The sequence below is a fragment of the Physeter macrocephalus genome, unplaced genomic scaffold, assembly GCF_002837175.3.
Source record: "Physeter macrocephalus isolate SW-GA unplaced genomic scaffold, ASM283717v5 random_27, whole genome shotgun sequence".
NCBI classification, from domain to species: Eukaryota; Metazoa; Chordata; class Mammalia; order Artiodactyla; family Physeteridae; genus Physeter; species Physeter macrocephalus.
The window spans coordinates 776-21,382 of NW_021145313.1; the positions used below are offsets into that span (position 1 = coordinate 776).

The window sequence follows — 20,607 nt, forward strand, 5'->3', positions numbered from 1 at the left end:
ACCACTTGAAGAAGACTGTCTAATGGGTCTAGGTTTCTCCCTGCGGTGCCTAATACTTAGATAGCAGGTGCTCAACACGTGTGTTGATTTCCTTTTTCTTCCCACATACATTGGCCTCAAACATATAGCCAGGGCTGGTCAGCATAATAAGCATCAGCCTTGGAAGCCTAATTTTGGCCACAACAGATCTCCCACAGCACAGTTTCATCTTGACCCCTCAGCTGAGGGCTCCCCAGGGGCATCCAGGGCATCAGCAGCCTTCAGGGGGAGCTGGTCTCCGGAGAGGTCTCTGACCCACGCCGCCAACCCGGGTTGACTCTATCTACTTCCTTTGATAATCATACTTCCATGTCCTTCCCTGGTCTCCAGCTAAAAGGAAACATCCCCGAGTATGGGGTGGGGGTGGGATGGGAGTGGGGGGCTCCCTAAACCCTGAACCCTGACGCTCTCATTAGTGAAGCCACCTCCAGCCAGCTCGGGGCCGTCAAAAGTACCCCGGGGCATCCCTGCCCTTGGGAGAGAAAGAAGACACTGCACCTTTAAGTCTGCAGCCAGTTGAGAAAAACAAGCTGTGATTTATATAAGCGGGAAAATCATGTGATTTGCAGGAACGCTCCCTCCTCCACCGGCCCCCTCCCGGTGTCGCCTCCAGCCCTTCCCATAGGGGCCCAGGCCGCGGGGCTGGGCTGGAGGAGAGGGGGCCAGGGGGCGCTCCGAGTCTCTCTTCTCGGAGCGCCGGAGCCCCGCGAGCCGGGGCGCGGCCGTGACCGAGAAGGGCCTCGGTCCACGGTGCCTCATTCCTGCGGCGCTGCCCGGTGGCCCCAGACGCCGGCGGAGGGCGGTGTTCGGCCTCGGGGCGCAGCGGTTTGCTCCCCAGCGGTCTGGCGGTGGGTCACGTTCAGGAGCGCTGGAGACGCCCCTACCCGGCCCCGCGGTCTGCGCCCCGGGCCGCAGCTGCCCGCGACCGCGCCGCTCGAGCATACCCTGCCCGGGGCCGGGGCCGCCTGTCCCCTTCGGGCCAAAGTGTGCGACGGAGAAACTGAGGCTCTCCCTCAAGTACTCCGGGAGAAAGAAACACCAGGGGCCCCCACGGACTGGCTTCTGTGTCCCGGAACACCCAGCAGGGGGGAATGCAATTTAAGAAATAATTTGATCGGGAAAGGGCAAGATGAAAATCAGCCATTTCTAGAGCTGAGAGGCGGTTGTTTAGCCCAAAGGACCTAGCTTTCAGGGAAAAAAAAAAAAAAAAAAAGACCGATGTGGCCTTTTCAGCCAGAGCCAAGGAAAATAAATAGATGATTTGAAGGCCCTAAGAACCAGCACAGATCTTTTAAATATTAGAGGGAGGGTGGTGTAGCTACAAGGAGCCCAGGCCCACGCCCACGTGGAGCTAACTCTGACAACTTTTGAAGAAAAGGAAATGCTTAGATCCTCCTGAGATGCAGAAACTGTAAAGTGGGCAAGACTTGGAGAGGTCATGTCAGCCATCCCCCTGTCTCTGGAGGAACACTATACCAAGCCCTTCCAGGAAGTGCTCACAGCAGGAGAGGATTAACCATCACTTCCAAAACCAAGCCCAAGAGAAGTTGGGGGATGAGGGGCTCCCGCAGGGCATAGAGCTGGGAGGGGAGGAAATATCTCTCTCAGTGCCGTGTCTTTTCCCTAAACCACAGTAATGGGCCCTGAAATTGTCCAAGGAAGGGGACCCATGGTTTCTCAGAGTAACCAGTTCCAGGAGTTAAACCTTGTCAGAGAGAAGGTTTGAATTCCATTTTATTTTCCCCCATTGGTTATCGGCTGGGGATGAGACACAAGCCCGGTGCTGTCACATGGAGAAAAACATGATGCAATTAACAAAGTTGCTAATGCATCATCTTGCCACGACCTCCGCATCACCAGCACAGCTTGGCGAATTTCAGTCCACCCTCTGTAACCCACAGAGCCAGCTGAACCCTGAGAGGTCATTCTGGCACTCCTCCTGTCTCCCCTCCCCCCCCCAGAGAGAGGGTCTTTATGCTGAGGTAGTTTCCGGAACACTGCCTAATGCCCTCTGTCACACCAATGGTAAGATCCTTCCTGAAGGAGAAGGTTCAAGTTAGGCAAATATTCTTGATTATTCTTTAAATCCTGAAGAAGAAAAATAGTAAACAGGGATTCAAGAGAATAGCACTCCATGCGTTCGGACAGATACCAACTTCATTCATTTCAGTTATTCAGTAAGCACCTTCTGTGTGCCTGGCCCTGAGCTGGGCACAGGGCGACCATGGGAACAGCACACACAGTGCCCCTGCCCTGAACCCTGACTTTCTCCTCCCTCACTGGCCTCCCCAGACAGGAGCCTTTGAAAGACTTTCCTCTCCTCCATCAGCATATATATGTCCCCTCCCCAGCCCACATCCAGCTTGTGTTGCCCCCAATTCCAGCTGCATATGTCTCACTTGTCTGCCAAGAGCTTCTTTTATCAGAAGGTGATAGCTCTCTAGTGATTGGGTGGTGGGTATAAGAAATAACCTAAAGGCCTGTCCAGAAAGTGAGATCAAAGTTGGCAGCCTCCTGGGCCCCCTCCCAAAACTTAAAATCAGTTCAGGCCCTACTTCATTCTGTGCCCCTTACTCTCTCTCTTTCTTTGCTCTTTTTCTGATAGAGCCGGCTGTCCCCCATCCAGGTCTCCTCTTTCCTAAGCTTCCTGTGCCAGAGGCCTGCCTATCCTCAGAGCCCTCCCTTATTAATCCGGTTGCCATCTTCTTAAGGCAGCCTCTCTGCTTCCACAGGCGGCCCCAGCGTCCAGCCCTGCAAAGATGCGGCGCCAAGGTCTCTTCTGTTGCTGTAAGGCTCCTCGTTGACGGTGCTCAGACCTCCACCCTTAACCACAGGCCTGTCAACCTCCATCTTCCAACCCCCCCCCTCCGCAGACCATACCAACCCCTGCCTTATTCCAGTCCTTTCCTGAGTTCGGTTTCTGGCTTCCCTGGGCCATTCACAAGCACAGCCTGATAACGTGCAAAAGGGGATCTGGCAAGAAGCCTGTGGTGAACAAACAATTTAATGAACAAACAGAAATGATGGCTCCAAACTGAAAACACCCTGGAAGCCACAAACTCTGTTAATTTCAAAGAAGCCAGATCTGGACCTCTGAGGGTCGTTTTGTTTGTTTTTGTTTTCTTTTTTTTTTTAATGCACCAAGGAGGCCAATGAGTGAATGAGTGAAATCAACTCATCTCGGACACTGTCTCTTTCAGGAAACGGGGCCTCAGAAGAAAAAAGGCATCCCAGCCCCTGCCAAATTCCATTCTGTTTCAAATTAGCCTCCCAGCAAAATGAGGGGGCTGTTACTAGCTGGTCTTCAACATCCTTCTAGCACCGAAGCTCTGAGGCTCTGCAGTTCCCCTAAACAACCTATTTTAGAACCCTCCACATTCTCATAATGGAGTAGAAAATGCATCTGTGCTCTGGGCCTGGGTCCGCAGCTGAAGCTCAGAATTAGGCTTCCACTACAGTGTTTTCAGGCCTGTTTTCCCTCTTTCTCCTTTCCCTGAAAGGGCCTCTGGTCTTTCCCAAGCTGCCTGAGTAGAAGGGAACACACAGCTCCCCCAGAGCAGAGGGGCCCATCAAAGGGAAAGCTGGCCCGGCCCCAGGACAGGCTTGCCTGTGATTCTGCAGGGACATTCCTCTCTCCCAACCTGCAGGGAACTTCTGGAACTTCTAAACAGCACATCCTCGGGCCAGCCCAGGCCCCTCAGCATCCTGCACCCCAGTTTACAAGCTTTTAGTGGCAACTAACACATTTGGCAAACCTCCTCAAGTGTGAGCCAAGCCGGGCCCTTTTCCCCAGGACCCAGCTAACGAAGGGATGCTGGGCTGGGACCAAAATGGGATCCAGCCAGTCAAGCCCCGAGTCTTGGTTCTCTGGGCCAAGGCTGGAGAGGACCAGAGGGAAATGTCCTCGGTCGGCCCCACCTCCACCATGAAGGCTGGTCCTGAGGTCTCTGGATGCATCAGTAATTCCAGGCAGGGCTCCATCCCCAGCCCACACTTAGCCCAGGACCTGGTGAGGGAATCTCCAACATTCCTGGTAACACGAAGCTCGCCTTGCATGCCAGATTCCTCTGGGGTCTCTGGGTGGGAGCAGCCAGACCCTCTCGTTGGGCTCCTGCTATGTCTGGAAGGTCCCAAAAACATCTGTCTCCATCAGAGACAGTCACGGCCCCAGATCTCTGCTTTCAGACGATTTTAAAGAGAAGGGTGTTTTGAAAGCTCAAGACATGTTCTGGGCTTGGGTTTGGCTCTAGCCCCATCTCCACATCTCTCAGAAAAACAGTTCTCTTCCCCATGAATCTGGACATCCTGGAGGCAGTGAGCTTAGCTGATGGGACCACAGAGAGCCTTTGCTTCCTAATGACCCAGGCTGTGCCCTGTCTGGATTTTGCCAGATGGTCTCCAAGAAGAGAAATCCACAGCCACTCGTTCCTTCAGGCTATCTAACTGGAATGCCTGCCCCTAATATTCAAGAAACGACTTGAGGGCTTCCCTGGTGGCGCAGTGGTGGAGAGTCCGCCTGACGATGCAGGGGACACGGGTTCGTGCCCCGGTCCGGGAAGATCCCACATGCCACGGAGCGGCCGGGCCCGTGAGCCATGGCCGCTGAGCCTGCGCGTCCGGAGCCTGTGCTCCGCAACGGGAGAGGCCACAACAGTGAGAGGCCCGTGTACTGCAAAAAAAAAAAAAAAAAAAAAAACGACTTGAGCCCCATCTCAACTATGGGGACCCCATCACTGTGTCCCCCCCTCAGCCTCACAGTCCCTCTGGCCTCTTGCCCCCATCACCGACGGTGTGCACAGGACCTCAGAAGGTTTATGCTTCCTCTGGCGACCTCTGGCTCTATTTCCTGCTTGTCCGCCTCTCCCCTCCTTCTGCATCTCCCCTCCTGCAGCTGCCGTGCTCCCCCAGCACCCCTCTATCACCCGCGCAACGCCCCCTTCCCGCTTCCCCACCGGCCACCCCTCCAACTCGCACCAGGCTAACGGGCACAGTAGTAGACATTTACTTAAAGTTTGGGGAAATGGAGGGGAATCACAGTAAGCACGTTCAAATCTACTAGCAGACATTACTCTCCAGAAAATTTGTCCACCCTTTCCCAGCCTTGAAAAATTTCTCGCTATTTCCTAAGTCCCAACTTATACTATCTTCTCCAACCTCTCTCTTCTCCTCTAGACCCTTCTATCCAAACTCCAAGTTCCTGTGGATTTCTCTCACAGAACAATTTGTCTTGCCTTCAGCATGCCCAGAGGGGCACACTGTTCTCACCAGACAAAGCGGCTTCTCCATCAGGGTTCATAATCCTCAAAAAAGAGGCATCTATTTCCAGGGGGGATGCACCCCTCCCCTGGAATGATAAAGCACGCCATTTTTTTCTGTGTATCACTTTCTCCCTATCCACTCCCCACCACTGCCCCCTTACATCTGGTACCCCTCCCAGTTGAGAAATCCACCCCAAATCACTTTTGTTCTCTCTCTCTCTTTTTTTTTTTTTACCCCTTTACGGGCATGGAGCACTGCTAATCAGTATCCCAGTTGTAGTTTAAAATGATAATCCAATAAAAAATAAGTCAACGTAAGACAGACACAAAAGGACAAATACTGTATGATTCCACTTACACGAGGTCACTAGAATAGCCAAATTCCTAGAGACAGAAAGTAGAATAGTGGCTGCCAGGGGCTGGGGAGAGGGGAGAATGGGGAGTTACTGTTCAGTGGGTATGAGTTTCAGTCTGGGAAGATGGAAACGTTTTTGAAGATGGATGGTGGTGATGGTTGCACAACAGTGTAAATATACTTAATGTCACTGAACTGTACACTTAAGAGTGGTAAAAGTAGTAAATTTTATATGATGCATACTTTACCACAGTGAAAAAGTAATGTCAGCCACATTCACTCTGACCCTACGAGAGGCTTGCAGTTAATTCAACAAATGGGGGCTTTTCCCTCTGCCACCTTGGATCTCAGCAGCTCTGGGGACACCTGTCACAGAGTTCCAGGCTAAGGAGGGCACCCTCACCTGCTCTCAGTCATCTCTCTGCTGACCCCACCTACATGGCTGTAGGCTTCTGCTCCCTTTTCAAATGGATGGAAAGTAGAAGGACCACAGAGGAGGTGTCACTGGAAGACGAGTCTTCAGACCTTGGCTCTAAACCTAGTCAGTAACTAGCTGTGCGCTTCTGGGCAAATGATCTAGTCTCTGTATCTCAATATCCTTATAAAGGAAATGTAGAAGGGAACAGGCCGCCCCGCGTGAGATAATGGATGTGAACACAGTTTGAGGAGTGCATGCAAGCTGGTTTCATCACCTCTAATTTCACTTTGTCAAACTAGAAACATCTCAAACATTAGAAGGAAGTTGCTGCCTGAAAATAGGGAGGTAGACAGTGAATCACTCCATAAATGCGACCTAAAGATAATAACTTTGATCTTCCACCAACACCCTAAATCATCGTCCTCATCAGAGGTGGAATGAAGCTGAGTCCTTCCCAGTCCGGTCTCCGCCATGAAAGCCCATCTTGTCAAGACACATCTTCTACACGATTCGCTCTTAATGCAGAGCTGGGATCCAGCTTTGCCCACAGACTGCCCATCGCATCACCTCCACCAGGCGTGCAGTGGGGTTCCAAGCAGGGGCAGGGGTACGCGAAAGGCCAGGGAGAGTTGAACCCCTCGAGCACATATTCAAAAACGGCATCTTCTAACGATCTTCAAGGCACTCTAATTCGTGGACATGACTGTCAAAATTGGACTGGTGAGAAGGTGCCAGCACAAGAAGGGCGGCTACAGGACCGCAAACCCCACAAGGAAGGTGGTCCAAAGGTGGCTTCAGTTAGCTGAGTTGGCTGCCCCTCAGTCTGACCACCAGCTGGGTTTGCTGCTGTCGGAAGCCCGCCAGCCCCGGCTCTACACGGGACACAGGAGGCAGCACTTCTCTCCAACAAGAGTCTCTCTGTCCCTCAGGCCCAAGGAGTCCGTTCAGGTCACCCACAGCCCAGGTGAGTCCACACCTGGCCCTTCCCCTTCCTCCTGCTGCCACCCCTACCTCACCAGGACCCCTTCTGGTCCTTCTCCCAGCCTTCCCTTCCCTCTGAGGAGGGGCTTGTCAAGGCGCCTCCCCCCTGCATGGAACACCCCAGACGCAGGGGGTCCCAGGCCTCCACGTCTAGGGCCCTGGCCGCTCCTCAGGACGGCCTCACACACCTCACAGGGACCCGGCTCAGCCCAGATGGAAGTCATCCGGTTAAGGCTCCACACTGATTTCACCAATAATTACGTTATGCTCGTCCACACCCATTCCCACAGCACCTCCTTCGGAGCCACCTTCCCACTCACTCACGCGGTGCCAAGATGTGAAAATGGAAGCAGACCCGAAGGAACCCTGGTGGACGAGCTGGGGACACGACCGGAGCCCGAGGCTCCGACTGCTTGCAACTCCAGGCTCCGACCTGGTCGGGCCCAGCCTCCTGCCCGGCGCTGCCCCTCAGCTGCAGAATCTGCAACATCAAGGAGCCAGTTCTTCCCTTGAGGCACAGGGAGGGGTCTGCAGACGTGTCCCAAGAAGCCAGCTCCCTCTAGGGTGGCCTGTTTCCCTTCTCAACTCTGGGCCTTCCGGGCGCCCCGGGTGGCCTGTCGCTGCTGCGGCCCCAGGGCCCCCAGCCCACAGCCAGCCACAGGCGTCTGCGGGTCACCACGCCTGAGGTCCAAGGACCCCAGGGGCAGGGGGTTGTTGTGAGGGCTCTGAGACTATCACCGTGAGTTCCAGAATGTCCTTCTGTCCCGTTCTGTGGGCTTTCAACTTTCCTAAGTACGCAGGAGAGCAGACCAAGGGGACGTCGATCCCACGGGCACCTGGTGGAGTAAACTGTCAGTGCACATGGGGCCTTCTCGCCACTCTTCCTTTCAAAGGTGGACTGTTTAAGAGCAAGCTGCTCTCACGCTAACCTGACCACAGTTTCCTGGGAGCTGGGGGGAGCCAGGGTAGGAGGGTAGGGATGGGGGAGCGGAGCCTGGAAGGGGGAGGGAACTCAAGCACCACACGCACACCCCCCCCATCCTTCCTGACACGGAGCCAGAGTGGTTCCTCACAAGAAAGCGTGAAGTGTCAATAAGCAGACACTAGCACAGCCCGAAATGTCTGAGCCGCCACCTCCTCCATTGGCCACCCTCTCAGCTCCTCAGTGGAGGCTGGGGGAGGGGAAGGAGTATAGCGCCTGGGGTGGGGGTGGGGGGGTCCTAGGCCCAGATCCCACCCCCTCCCCAGCCTTCTCACAGGGTGCTCTGAGAAAGTGCAGCTCCGGCTCCTCCAGCGTCTGCCCTCACAAAGGCACCCTCTGTCACAGCCTCCCACCCCCCCCCAGCACCGCACACACAGGCACTTCCTACAGCGGCGGCGGATTCCGACCCCGAGCTCCCCCCTGACGACCACGACGACGACGTGCTGGAACAAAGGCTGCACATGACTCCATGTGCCCGAGTGCCTGTCAGGGCTCAGGGCACGTAATTATAGGGGGCCCAGCCGCTCTCGGGGCCACACCTGGCCGTACAGTAAACAGCACTTCTTCCTGTCGAGCTGGGGGGAGTTGAGAGACAGGGAGGCGACAAACCACAATTTGAATCATTTGGAGAGAAGCTATAAATATAATAATGAGTCATTTGTAAAATATAATTTCATCCAAAAGCCTGGAAAAAATGGGAAAGAAGTTCTTATGCTATTTCAGGCTAAATCGTTCAAGGGTGTTCTGCCAGAACCTGGGGAGGAGACCCAGCTGCCCACCGAGAGCTAGGCTGGGCGGCCCTCCAAGCCCGAGCCCTCCTCCTGACACAGCGCTGCCTCACACCCCCTTCCCCAGTTCCCCTTCATATCCTGGGATCAGAATGTCACGATGCAGATTTCTCTCTTGGACAGCTGATAAGAATCATGGGCCGAGCAGCCCTGCATCCAGGCTGTTCAGCTGAGAACAGTTTAGGGCAGGCACGCAGTTTGTTTTGGGCACGATCTTCCCCAGCCTTGTGGGCCCCCAGCCTTTTATGCACAGGGTGGCTTTTCCAGTGTGGCCCCAAGGTCTCCTTCAGAGCCCCAGGAAGCCTTGATTCCAGCCCTGGGCCTCAGCTTCCCTGGGGGGAAAGGAGGCGTGTGGACGGGCCCCTGGGGGAGTGTGCCGAAGTCACCACTGCTGTTGGGGTGGCTGTGAAGAGCATGAGCTCTGCAACCAGACCTCTCCTAGGTTCAGTTACAGGGGGGCCACTTACTCTCTGTGTGATCTTAAGTAAGCGACTTACCCTCTCTGAGCTCAGTTACTTCATCTATTAGATGGGTTTAATAACAGTACCTTCCTCAAAGGGTTGTTGAGAAGATGAAATGAATTAATATGTAAAGCAGTTAGAATAGGGCCTGGCAGAGTGAACACTCAATAATGTTGGCTAATAAGATTCTGGTTGTTACTTGTCACCGGGCACTTGGTGCAGCAAGGGACCACAGGACAGAGGCACCACAGAGTACAAGATCAACCCTGAGTGATGGTGGGGACAAAACAGGGTCGGGGCCCCGGGCTTGTCCTTCAGCCATTTCGTCGTCTCAACTTGCCCATCGACCTGAGCAAACTCCTTAATCTCTGTGGCTGGAGCATCCCCTTTATCCCTCCTTACAAGCAGCTTTGTCTCTGGACTGAACTGCAGGCGGCACGAGGGGAGGAGGGTAGCGTTCTACCTAATGTCTAGAGGCTGAAGTCAGTTGGTACTTGGAAGCATCTGAGTGCACGCTGAGCTCTCTCTCCTTGTTCTCTTCCCTCTTCTCCTCCTCTTTTCTTCTCTGTCTCTCCTTCCCTCTTTTCTTTCCTCTTCTTCATGCCAGTTCTCTCCTCCCTCCTGGTCTTCTACCCCCAGGCAGAGCTGAGAAGGTGGGAGGAGGCTGAAGTGCTCAAAGCCTCTGTCTCCCCTAGGCTGCTGGGTGCTTGTCCCCTGTTGCTAAGGGTGGCCTTGAAAGCCCTCAACAAGATTTCTTCCCCCGAGGTGGTCCCTACACCCAGGGAGGCCAGAAGAAGTCAACAGAAATAGTCTCCACATCAATATTCTGCATTTTCCTTTTTCAGAAACCAGAGCACCCCAGTCAGCCCTAGCCCGGGGGGAAAGGTCAGAGGATGCGACACGTATGCAGCAGGAGTCTTTTCTCCTGTAAATGCCAACTCTGTCCCTCTCCCTAAGAGGGCGTGCCTTTGCCAGTGCTGTCCCCACCCACTGGAGGGATCTTCCCCCTCTCTTTGGCCTGGATAACATTTTTTCCCCCCAGTAATTCCTTAATATATCTGTCAGTGTTCGCATTTCCCTAAGTGTCTTATCTATTTTTTTGTCCCTTTTTAGTTAGTTTGAATTAGGAATCTAAAGATCCATACCTTGTGATTGATTGACATGGCTCTTAAGTCTCTTGTAGTTTGTAGTTCCCCATCCGTGTAAATGTCAATCTCTCATTCTCTCTCTCTCTTTCATTTTTTTTTTTTGATGAAAACATTCTGATTGTTTATCCTACAGAATTTCCCAAGCTTAGATTTTTTTTTTAATTAAAACACAGTGGCGTCATTTAACATGTTTCTCTTCCCCTTAGATATTCTGTAAATTCGTAGTTAGATCTCGAGGCTAGATTCAGGTTTATTATTATCTTTTTGTTTTTGTTTTTTGACAGCACATAGGTGGTGAAGTGTGCCTCTAACAATGTGTATAATACCTGGTTGTCTCTCTTTGTCATATTGTCAGCCATTGTTCTTCATTGCCTAGATCTATTAATTCAGTAGGGGTTTCAAAACTGTGATGTTCTTGGGACTTCCCTGGTGGTCCTGTGGTTAAGAAACTGCCTTCCAATGCAGGGGACGTGGGTTCAATCCCTGGTCGGGGAACTAAGATCCCACATGCCACGAGGCAACTAAGCCCTTGAGCCACAACTAGAGAGCCCAAGTGCCGCAACTACAGAGCCCACCCGCTCTGGAGCCCGCCTGCCACAACGAAGAGCCCGCCCACTGCAACTAAGACCTGATGCAGCCAAAAATAAATAAATAATTTTAAAATTGTGATATTCTAGTTATATCATTCCCTCTTCATTTATTAGTTGGAACATCTCATTTCTACTGCTCTTAACTGTCTTGTGTAAATCCAGACTTCTACATATTGCGTTGACAAAAAAGTTTCGTTCAGGTTTTTCCATACCGTCTTACAGAAAAACCCAAATGAACTTTTTGACCAACCCAACAGTATAATTTTCCTTCTGCTTGAAGGACTTATGTCAATATTTCTCATAGTGCAGGTCTGCTGATGATGAATTTTTTCACATTTTGTCTGAAAATGTTTTCATTTCACCATAATTTCTGAAAGGTATTTTTTGTTAGGTATAGAATTCAAGGGTGACAGTTTCTTCTTTCAGTACTTTAACTATGTTGCTCCATTGACTTCTGGTTTCATTGTTTTCAAAAAGAAGTCTGGGGCTTCCCTGGTGGCGCAGTGGTTAAGAATCCACCTGCCAATTCAGGGGACACTGGTTCAAGCCCTGGTCCGGGAAGATTCCACATGCCGTGGAGCAACTAAGCCCGTGCGCCACAACTACTGACCCTGCGCTCTACAGCCCACGTGCCACAACTACTGAAGCTCGTGCGCCTAGAGCCCGTGCTCCGCAACAAGAGGAGCCACCGCAATGAGAAGCCCGCGCACAGCAATGAAGAGTAGCCCCTGCTCACTGCAACTAGAGAAAGCCCGCGTGCAGCAAAGAAGACCCAATGCAGCCAAAAATAAATAAAATAAATAAATTTATTTTTTTTTAAAGTCTGCTGAAATTTTTTTTTTTTTTTGTGGTACGCGGGCCTTTCTTATATCTTCCATGCCTTTACTTAACATGCTTAATATTTCTTTTACTTTCTTGAGCATATAATAACTGTTTTAATGTCTTTGTCTACTAATAGCTTTGTTCTAACATCTGTGTCAATTCTGGGTCTGCTTTCATTGATTGATTTATTTTCCTTGTTATGGGTCATATTTTCCTAATTATTTGCATGTCTGGTGATTCTGAACTGAATGGCAGACATTGTGAATTTTACCTTGCTAGGTGCTGGATATATTTGTATTCCTATAAATATTCTTGAGCTTTGTTCTGGGACACAGTTAAGTTACTTGGAAATAGTTTAATCCTTTTGAGGCTTGCTTTTAAGCTTTGTTAGTTGGGACCAGAATATCCATTAGTCTAGAGCTAATTTTTCCCCACTACTGAGGTGATCCCCTTCTGAGCACTCTATCTGATGCCTTGTGATGTATGAGGTTTGCCATTCTGGCTAGTGGGAACAAAAACTATTATTTGTCTTGTATGACCTCCAGGGATTGTTTCCTCTGCTGCCTTTATTTGGTTGCTTCTCTAGACTCAGGTAGTTTCCTCATACACATGCTCTGACCAGTGCTCAGCTGAAAACTTGAAGGAACCCTCTGCAGATTTCTGGATATCTCTGTCTCTGTCTCTCTCTCTTCTCTATCCTCCTTCCTCTCTCCACATCTCACTCTCTGGTACTCTGCCCTGAAAACTCTAACTGCCTTGGCCTCCCTGGACTCCCTGGTCCACCTCCCCAACTCAGAAAGACTATTGGACTCCACCTGTGTTCCTCTTCTTTGTGCTGCATCCTGGAAACTCTCTCAAGGAACTAGGCCTAAGTGCTCACAGGGCTCATTTCATTTTTTCTCCCTCTCTCAAGGATCACTGTGCTGTCTGATGTCCATAACGATTGCTTCATATATTTTGTACAAACTTTTCATTGCCTCAGGTGGGAGGGTAAATGCCATCCCTGTTAGTCCATCTTGGCCAGAAGCTGAAGTTGACCTGGGTTATTTATACTTAAAGTTTATATATTCAGCCAGGAGCCTGCTCCCAGAAGATTTCGCTACACCCCACCATCATCTCCATCTCTCCACATTGTATGCCCTTCCTTAGTGAGCTTATAATACCTTGCCTGTCAGTATGATTATTGTTCATCAGTCTCTGCAGGGCCACTGTGTCACTTCTTAGTCCGTGAGCTCATTCGGGGTGGGGTTGTGTCGACATAGCTTTGTATCCTCCCTGGTGTCTGGCATACAGTAGGTGCTGAATTAAATATTTAGGAGAATGAATAAAGAAAAATCTATGATCACTTGGCCGTGACCAATCAGAACCATACGGCCATACTCATGACTGGTATGTGCTTCAGACTTGCCATAAACAGTGGGCACTAGCTCTGACAGCTGTCCTCGGAGCACTTCCCTCTTCCTGAGCTGAGCTGGCAGTGTCCAGGGCACTCCCAAGAATGTGGCTTTAAATATCCTGACCTTGACAATTCCAAGGCCTTCGATGGAGGGCGTGTGGAGTTGAGACACATGAGTCACCTAAGGTAATAGAAAAGTGCAGCTGCTTCACTCAGGCTCTCAGAACACTGTCTGAGGTGCAGTAGAAGGAAGAAAATAAACATGGCGAAGCCTAGTAAACACTCTCTGACATTTGGCACATTCCTCACGCCCACAGATGTATCCAGAACCCTCTGCCTGTACAAGGGGCACTGACAGAGGATCCCAGACATATTCACTGCCAGCTCAGTGTCTGGATAAGGCCACCCCAATAGGTGCAAAGCAGGAACAAGCAGAATCAAGGAGCCGGAGAGGGGGGACTCAGGGCAGATCAGTCTCTGGAATCACCGTGTGCACACTTCCCAAATCAACCTTGGCTCTGGATTCCCATGCCTTTCAGGTCAAGTGGGCAAGGCCCTGCCAAGCTCCCGTTCTGTGCCCTACACAGTGCTAGATGCTGCAAGGACAAAAGAAGTCCTGTTGTCCTTAAGGAATTTAATAATTTCCCTAAATGCAATGCTTCCCAAAGTGCGGGTTCCCAGTCACCTGCATGTGAACCGTCAGGGACGTTTATTAATAATGCAGATGCCAGAGCTCACTCCCAGACAGAAGGAATCATATTCTTTAGGAATGAAGCCCAAGAATTGATACTTTCTTTTCTCTCTTGGCCGCACCTCACGGCTTGTGAGAACTTAGTTCCCTGACCAGGGATCCCAGGTATCGAACCCGGGTCCCCTGAAATGGAATCATGGAGTTCTAACCACTGGACCACCAGGGAATTCCCAAGAATTGATATTTTTAATAAGCTTCTTATATACATAAAAGTGTAAGAAATACTGCTTTAATGTTTTATCCCTATGGAAGTTGATTCACTGGGTTTGGAAACCTAAGAAATTTTTTAGGAGTTGAAAAGTCTCTGGCCATTGGCATCTGGGCTTAGAGTTTCTTTGCCACTATAACTCCCTTGATAGGCTTCCAGTCTGTTTGCTTCTGGTGGATTCTGTGAGCTAGTATATAAAACCAGAAATCTTGCTGAGACTAGTCTTTGGGTCTGGAGCCTGGTGTGGGTATTTCTTTCTCTAAGTAACAGGCCTTAGTGCTCTCCCAGACACTCAGCCTTATATTTAATCTTGAGCTATACCTTAGGACAACTGGAGAGGCACCCCAAGTCTGGTCCTTGCCTGTAGGCTATATCCCACTTACATATCTAATGGAATTGATGGTTCCCCTTGTCTTGGAGGGAATGAAAACCAGGAGGTACTTAGGAAAGAGCTAGGGATCAGACTTCATGTGTGTCCCAGTCTTTTTTTTTAATTTAATATTTATTTATTTATTTATTTAGGCTGCGCTGGGTCTTAATTGCAGCACGCGGGATCTTTTTTCTTAATTGCTGCATGCGGACTCTTAAGTTGCGGCATGCATGCGGGATCTAGTTCCCCAACCAGGGATTGAACCCGGGTTCCCTGCATTGGGAGCATGAAGTCTTACCCACTGGACAACCAGGGAAGTCCCTGTCCCAGTCTTATCTCATATGAAGTATTCCCCCATCTCTGCTTCTGCTTATACTCATATACCTGGGGCAGAGTTTTGGGGGCTTTACAGTCCTTCCACTTTCCAGAATCTTAGCCATTTTTGACCATAGGCAGAAAGAGCTTCTCTTAGCAAGCTCTATTTTCTTCCTTTTCTGTTTTTGGGTAGGCTAGTTTGAACATAAGTTTACCTTTTTATAGTACCTTACTAAGAACAACAAGAAGGAGCTAACCCTATCCAACGCTCTAAATTTCTCTACTAAGTAATGTGCTGCTATAACCACAGTAGGCACATGAGCTGCATCCCAAGATACAATAGGAAACTGTAGAACTAGCTGTATCAGACTGCCAGTTTCTCAACCCAAGATATAGGGGTTATTACTGCCCTTCATCTTACCTCCTTCGGTTGAATCATTTTAAGGGGGAGCTGCCTCTTGAAACCCCTGGCTCATGGTACTAATTTCTGTACTAGTTTGGACTTTTTAGGTTGAAATAAACAAAAGTCCAACTCAATTGGCTTAAACAATAAAGAAAATTTATTGGATCACATTACTCTAAAGTCCAGAGGAAGAGCTGGCTCTGAGCAAGGCTTGATGCAAGAGTTCATACAGTGTCACCAAGGACTCTGTTCCCCTTCTCCCACTCAGCTTTTCATGGTGGCTTCATCACCATGTTTCATACAGCTTCAGGCCTTCCATCAGCTCCAGGTTCATCCAGTCATAAAGTGGCCACAGAAATTCCCGACTCATATCCTCATACTAGTATCTGCTTTACAAGTCCTGAGACTCATATTCTCCCATTCACTCGAAATGGGCCAAGTACCCACCCCTGAACCAGCCCCTGTGGCCAGTGTGCTGAGTGGCTAAGGGATAACTGGGGATAAGAGGCCATCCCACCCAAATCCCAGTGCTGGGAATGGGCGAAATCCTCTAAGGGGAACCATGCACTGTGGCAGTAGAGAGGGAATGGCTGCTGGGTAGGCAACCAACAAGAAGTTTATAGCCAAATGTAGAGGGGAGCAGACACCTAAATGGTGTTAACCAAAATGAGTTTAGAACTGTAACATTAACCAGGGGGATAAAAGAAGGTACACCTAAGTCTGCCTTGAGAAATTTAGAAAGGCTTCTCAAATGTTGGTGAGGATGTGGAGAAAAGGGAACCCTCCTACACAGTTGGTGGGAGTGTAAGTTGGTGTAGCCACTATGGAAAACAGTAAGGAGGTTCCCTAAAAATAGAACTATCATATGACTCAGGAGTTCCACTCCTGGGCATATATCCAGACAAAAATGAAAACACTAATTTGAAAAGATACATGCATCCCAATGTTCATAGCAGCACTATTTACAATAGCCAAGACATGGAAGCAACCCAAATGCCCATCAGCAGGCGACTGGATTAAGAAGATGTGGTATAGTTATATAAATGGAGTATTACTCAGCCATAAAAAGAACCAAATATTGCCATTTGCAGCAACAGGGATGGACCTAGAGAATATTATGCTTAGTGAAATGTCAGACAGAGAAAGACAGAACTGTAGGATATCACTTGTATGTGGAATCTAAAAAATAATACAAATGAATGCATATGCAAAACAGAAATAGACTCACAGGCATAGAAACAAACCTACGGTTACAAAGCAGACAGGGAAGACGGAGTATAAATTAGGAGTGTGGGATTAACAGATACAAACTATTATATATAAAATAGATTAGCAATAAGGATATACTGTATAGCACAGGGAATTATAGCCATTATCTTGTAATAACCAATAATGGAGTATAATCTGCAAAAATACTGAAACCCTATGGTGCACACCTGAAACTAACACAATATTGAAAATCAGCTATGGACTTCCCTGGGGGCCCAGTGGTTAAGAATCCGCCTGCCAATGCAGGGGACACGGGTTTGAGCCCTGGTCTGGGAAGATCCCACATGCCGCAGAGCAACTAAGCCCGTGCGCCACAACTACTGAGCCTGCGCTCTAGAGCCCGTGAGCCACAACTACTGAAGCCCACGTGCCACAACTACTGAAGCCTGTGAGCCTAGAGCCCGTGCTCTGCAACAAGAGAAGCCACTGCAATGAGAAGCCCGCAAACCGCAACGAAGAGTAGCCTCTGCTCGCCGCAACTAGAGAAAGCCTGCGTGCAGCAACGAAGACCCAATGCAGCCAAATAAATAAATAAATAATTTTTTTAAAAAAGAAAATCAGCTATACTTGAGTAAAAAGATTAAAATAAAAATAAACCTACAGACCATGTTGCCTTTATTTGCCACCAATGACCTCTCTCTTTGACAGGCTTCATGGACATAGTACTTCCCTGGTTTTCTTCCTACATTCCTGGCTGCTACTTTCAGTTTTCTTTATTAAATTAAGTTAATGGTGTCGAAGCTGACTATGGGCTCATAGGAGGCTGTGGTAGTATTTTATACTTCTCTGTGTTCTACACTTCCCAAGATACTTTTTTTTTTTTTTTTTTTTGTGGTATGCGGGCCTCCCCCTGCTGTGGCCTCTCCCATTGCGGAGCACAGGCTCCGGACGCGCAGGCCCAGCGGCCATGGCCCACGGGCCCAGCCGCTCCGCGGCATGTGGGACCCTCCCAGACCGGGGCGCGAACCCGGTTCCCCTGCATCGGCAGGCGGACGCGCAACCACTGCGCCACCAGGGAAGCCCCCGCAAGATACTTTTGAAGAATAATTTATTTTCTTCCCCAACCAGGGATCCGGCAGTGAAAGCCCCGAGTCCTAACCACTGGACCAACCAAGGAATTCCCTGGGAGGATAACTTAAATGAAGTTTCTCTTCTCATCTCTTCCCTTCTCCACCTCCCCCAGTTGCTCTCGAATGTGTGCAAAAGCGCATGTAACCATCACCTGCAGATCTTGTTAAAACTTTGCTCACCTGGCCCTGCTTGGCCCGGCCCTGCTATTTTCCTGACCTTATCTCTCACCACACTGCCTTGTGCTGACGTCACTCCAGCCATTCCGGCCTTCCTATCCGTCCTCTGATACACTGGTAAGTTCACTCTGACCTTTGCACTTGCACAACCACAAACAACAGGATCCCTGCTCAAATGCCACCTCCTCAAAGCAGTCAGTCTGAAATAGTGCGCACACGCTCGATCACACAGGCCTGTATTATTGTCTACATAGCATTTACCATTAGCTAAAATTACCTGGTTTACTTGGATTGTGTCTACTGCTCCATATTGTCTAGGCCTCCTAGAAGGTGAGTTCCTGTCTACTGCTTTATCCCAACTCCTGGCAGATTCAAACTGCTGGATAAAGGAAATTCCCTGGCGGTCCAGTGGTTAGGACTCGGTGCTCTCACTGCCAGGGGCCCAGGTTCGATCCCTGGTCGGGGAAATAAGATCCCGCAAGCTGCCCGGCATGGCCAAAGGAAAAAAAAAGAAAAATACTGCTCAATAAATATTTGTTGGTTGGCTGAATAGATATATGCCTGTGGAACTCAGGAGAGAGAGCTGGGGGTGTAGATTTGGGAGCTGGCATCACAACAGTAACAGCTGAAACCATTTCATGAATCAGTTTGCCCAGTGAGAGTAGGTAGAAGAAGTGGGGAAGACCAGAATAGAATCTAGGAGATGTCTACAGAGTGGAAAAAGGGAAAGGAGCCTGGGAAGGAAACCAAGTGGTGGCCAGAGAGGCTGCAGAGAAGCACTGGAGGAAGACTTGGCCTAGAAACCAGGGCAGAAGAGAGCTCAGGAGCAGGAAGTGGGGGACAAACACAGCAAAGAAGAAACTGAATAGCAAGATGCCCACTGGATTCTGGTCACCAGGAAGTTACCAGTGAACGTCCAGTTCCAGAAAAAGGAGTGACCAGCAACCAATGAACATCATTGGGTAAATGCCCCAGCCTCCCGCCATATGGAGGGACAATTCTGATGTCCCTCAGAGGGTCCCCAGCAGGACTAAGCCCCAGTGCAACAAGCTCAAAAGTACACCCTTTATTGGCTTGTCTTCCTTTCCTGTTTCATTCTCCCGACTCTACCCTCTCTTCTCCCTCTCCTCTGCTCCCTGGGATCCCCTCTCACAGAAACCTCTCATGGAAACATTAGCATTTGAACCCTTTCTCAGATTCTGCTTTCAGTGAAATCCAAAATCCAAACAGACTAGTTGTGTTTCTCATCTCTTTCTGTTTTTCAAGGAGAGAACAAGACTTTCCCTTACATCTCATTGTCCAGAACTGGACCATGTAATTGCCCATGTGTAAACTACTCATAAGCACAAGGGAAGGGAATGATTATGATTGGCTTAGACCAGTCATGACCCACCCATTCCCTGGGGCTGGGCACAGCATCCATTGAGAACATCAAGCTACATCCCAGCTCCATCCCCAAACCATCACGATTCCCATGACGAATGAGTGTGGGGGCCCCTCACAAGGATGGCACATCTTAACCCCTGCACGACCCGCCCCACAAGCTGCACCAACCACAGCTCTGCACTGCTGGATGTTCGGTTCACAGCTCCGCTCTGCAGGTCACCATGCTAAGTGCTGGGGGCCAGAATACAAGCAGCGCAAAATAGAATTCCTGACCTGAAGGGCTGTATCATCTAGACACATTACACACACACGACTACAGTGCAAACATACAGAGAACAGCACAGTTGATTCTACATCACAGAGGGAAAAATTATCAGTCAGAAGAGACTAGGTTATGCTAAAGAAACAAACACCCCCTCCGATTTATTTCTCCCACGCTTATTTATCCCTCACGGTGGACAGGAGGTTCTGCTCCATAGCATCACGCTCACGCCAGAACCCAGCCTGACAGAGCAGCAGATATCTGGATACTGCTGAGCCAGAGGGAAAGAGAGCTTGGGAGGATTTTGAATTAGCAATTGAATTCTTGGCTCAGAAGTGAAATGTGTGACTTCCACTTACAACCCATTGGCTAAAACTGGTCACATGGCCCCATCCAACCTCAGAGAGCCAAGGAAGTGAGAGCCCACCATATGCCAGAAGGCAGAGAGACAGATATTTGGTGAACGGTGCAAAGACTTCCAGAAAGCATGAAGGAAGAATGACACTCAAACCGAGCTTTGAAAAATTTAGTCTTTAATAGGTGAAGTTAGGGGGGAGGTGGGAGGACCTGCCAAACAGAGAGCTGCACAGGAGAAGACATGGAGGTCTGAAAGTGCCTGGCCAGTGTGACCAAAGCCTGGCTTCATGACGGGTGAATATCAGGCTGGGATTGGGACTGGGCAGAAAGGCTGAGTTTAGACTGTGAAGGGCTTTGTGTATCATAATAAGGGTTTTATACTCCTATAGGTTATTGGCAGTAGGGAGTTACCGAAAGATTTTTAAGCAGGTAAGTAACATGATCTGATCTGTGTTCGGGGAGGATAACTTCGGCAGCAAAATGGGAAGGAGATCGGAAGGGAGAGAGACCAAAGGCTGGGAGACTATAGGAGGAGGCTGTCATAGTAGTCCAGGCGAGCAATAAGGTGGACTTGAAGCAAGGGAAGAGCTGGAAGGATGCACAGGAAGAGATAGATGGAAGAGACACTTCCCATCTAGAAAGGATCACTGCCTTTTTTATACAAGAGCATAGAAAATAGTTTACCAACCCCCCATACACCATCACCCAGCTTTTTTTTTTTTTTTTTTTTTTTTTTTGGCCATGGTGGCGGGCCTCTCACTGCTGCGGCCTCTCCCGTTGCGGAGCACAGGCTCCGGCCGC

General features: G+C 49.7%; 1 protein-coding gene across 1 annotated transcript; it reads left to right on the top strand.

Moving 5' to 3' along the window:
* The first annotated feature begins 6,053 nt into the window (after window positions 1-6,053).
* On the top strand, window positions 6,054-8,169 carry LOC129391792 (uncharacterized). The gene is made up of 2 exons (XM_055082165.1): window positions 6,054-7,034; window positions 7,342-8,169. The coding sequence occupies exons 1-2, from the start codon at window positions 6,770-6,772 to the stop codon at window positions 7,734-7,736; spliced, it is 660 nt and encodes a 219-aa protein (XP_054938140.1). The 5' UTR covers window positions 6,054-6,769; the 3' UTR covers window positions 7,737-8,169.
* The last annotated feature ends 12,438 nt before the right edge of the window (window positions 8,170-20,607 follow it).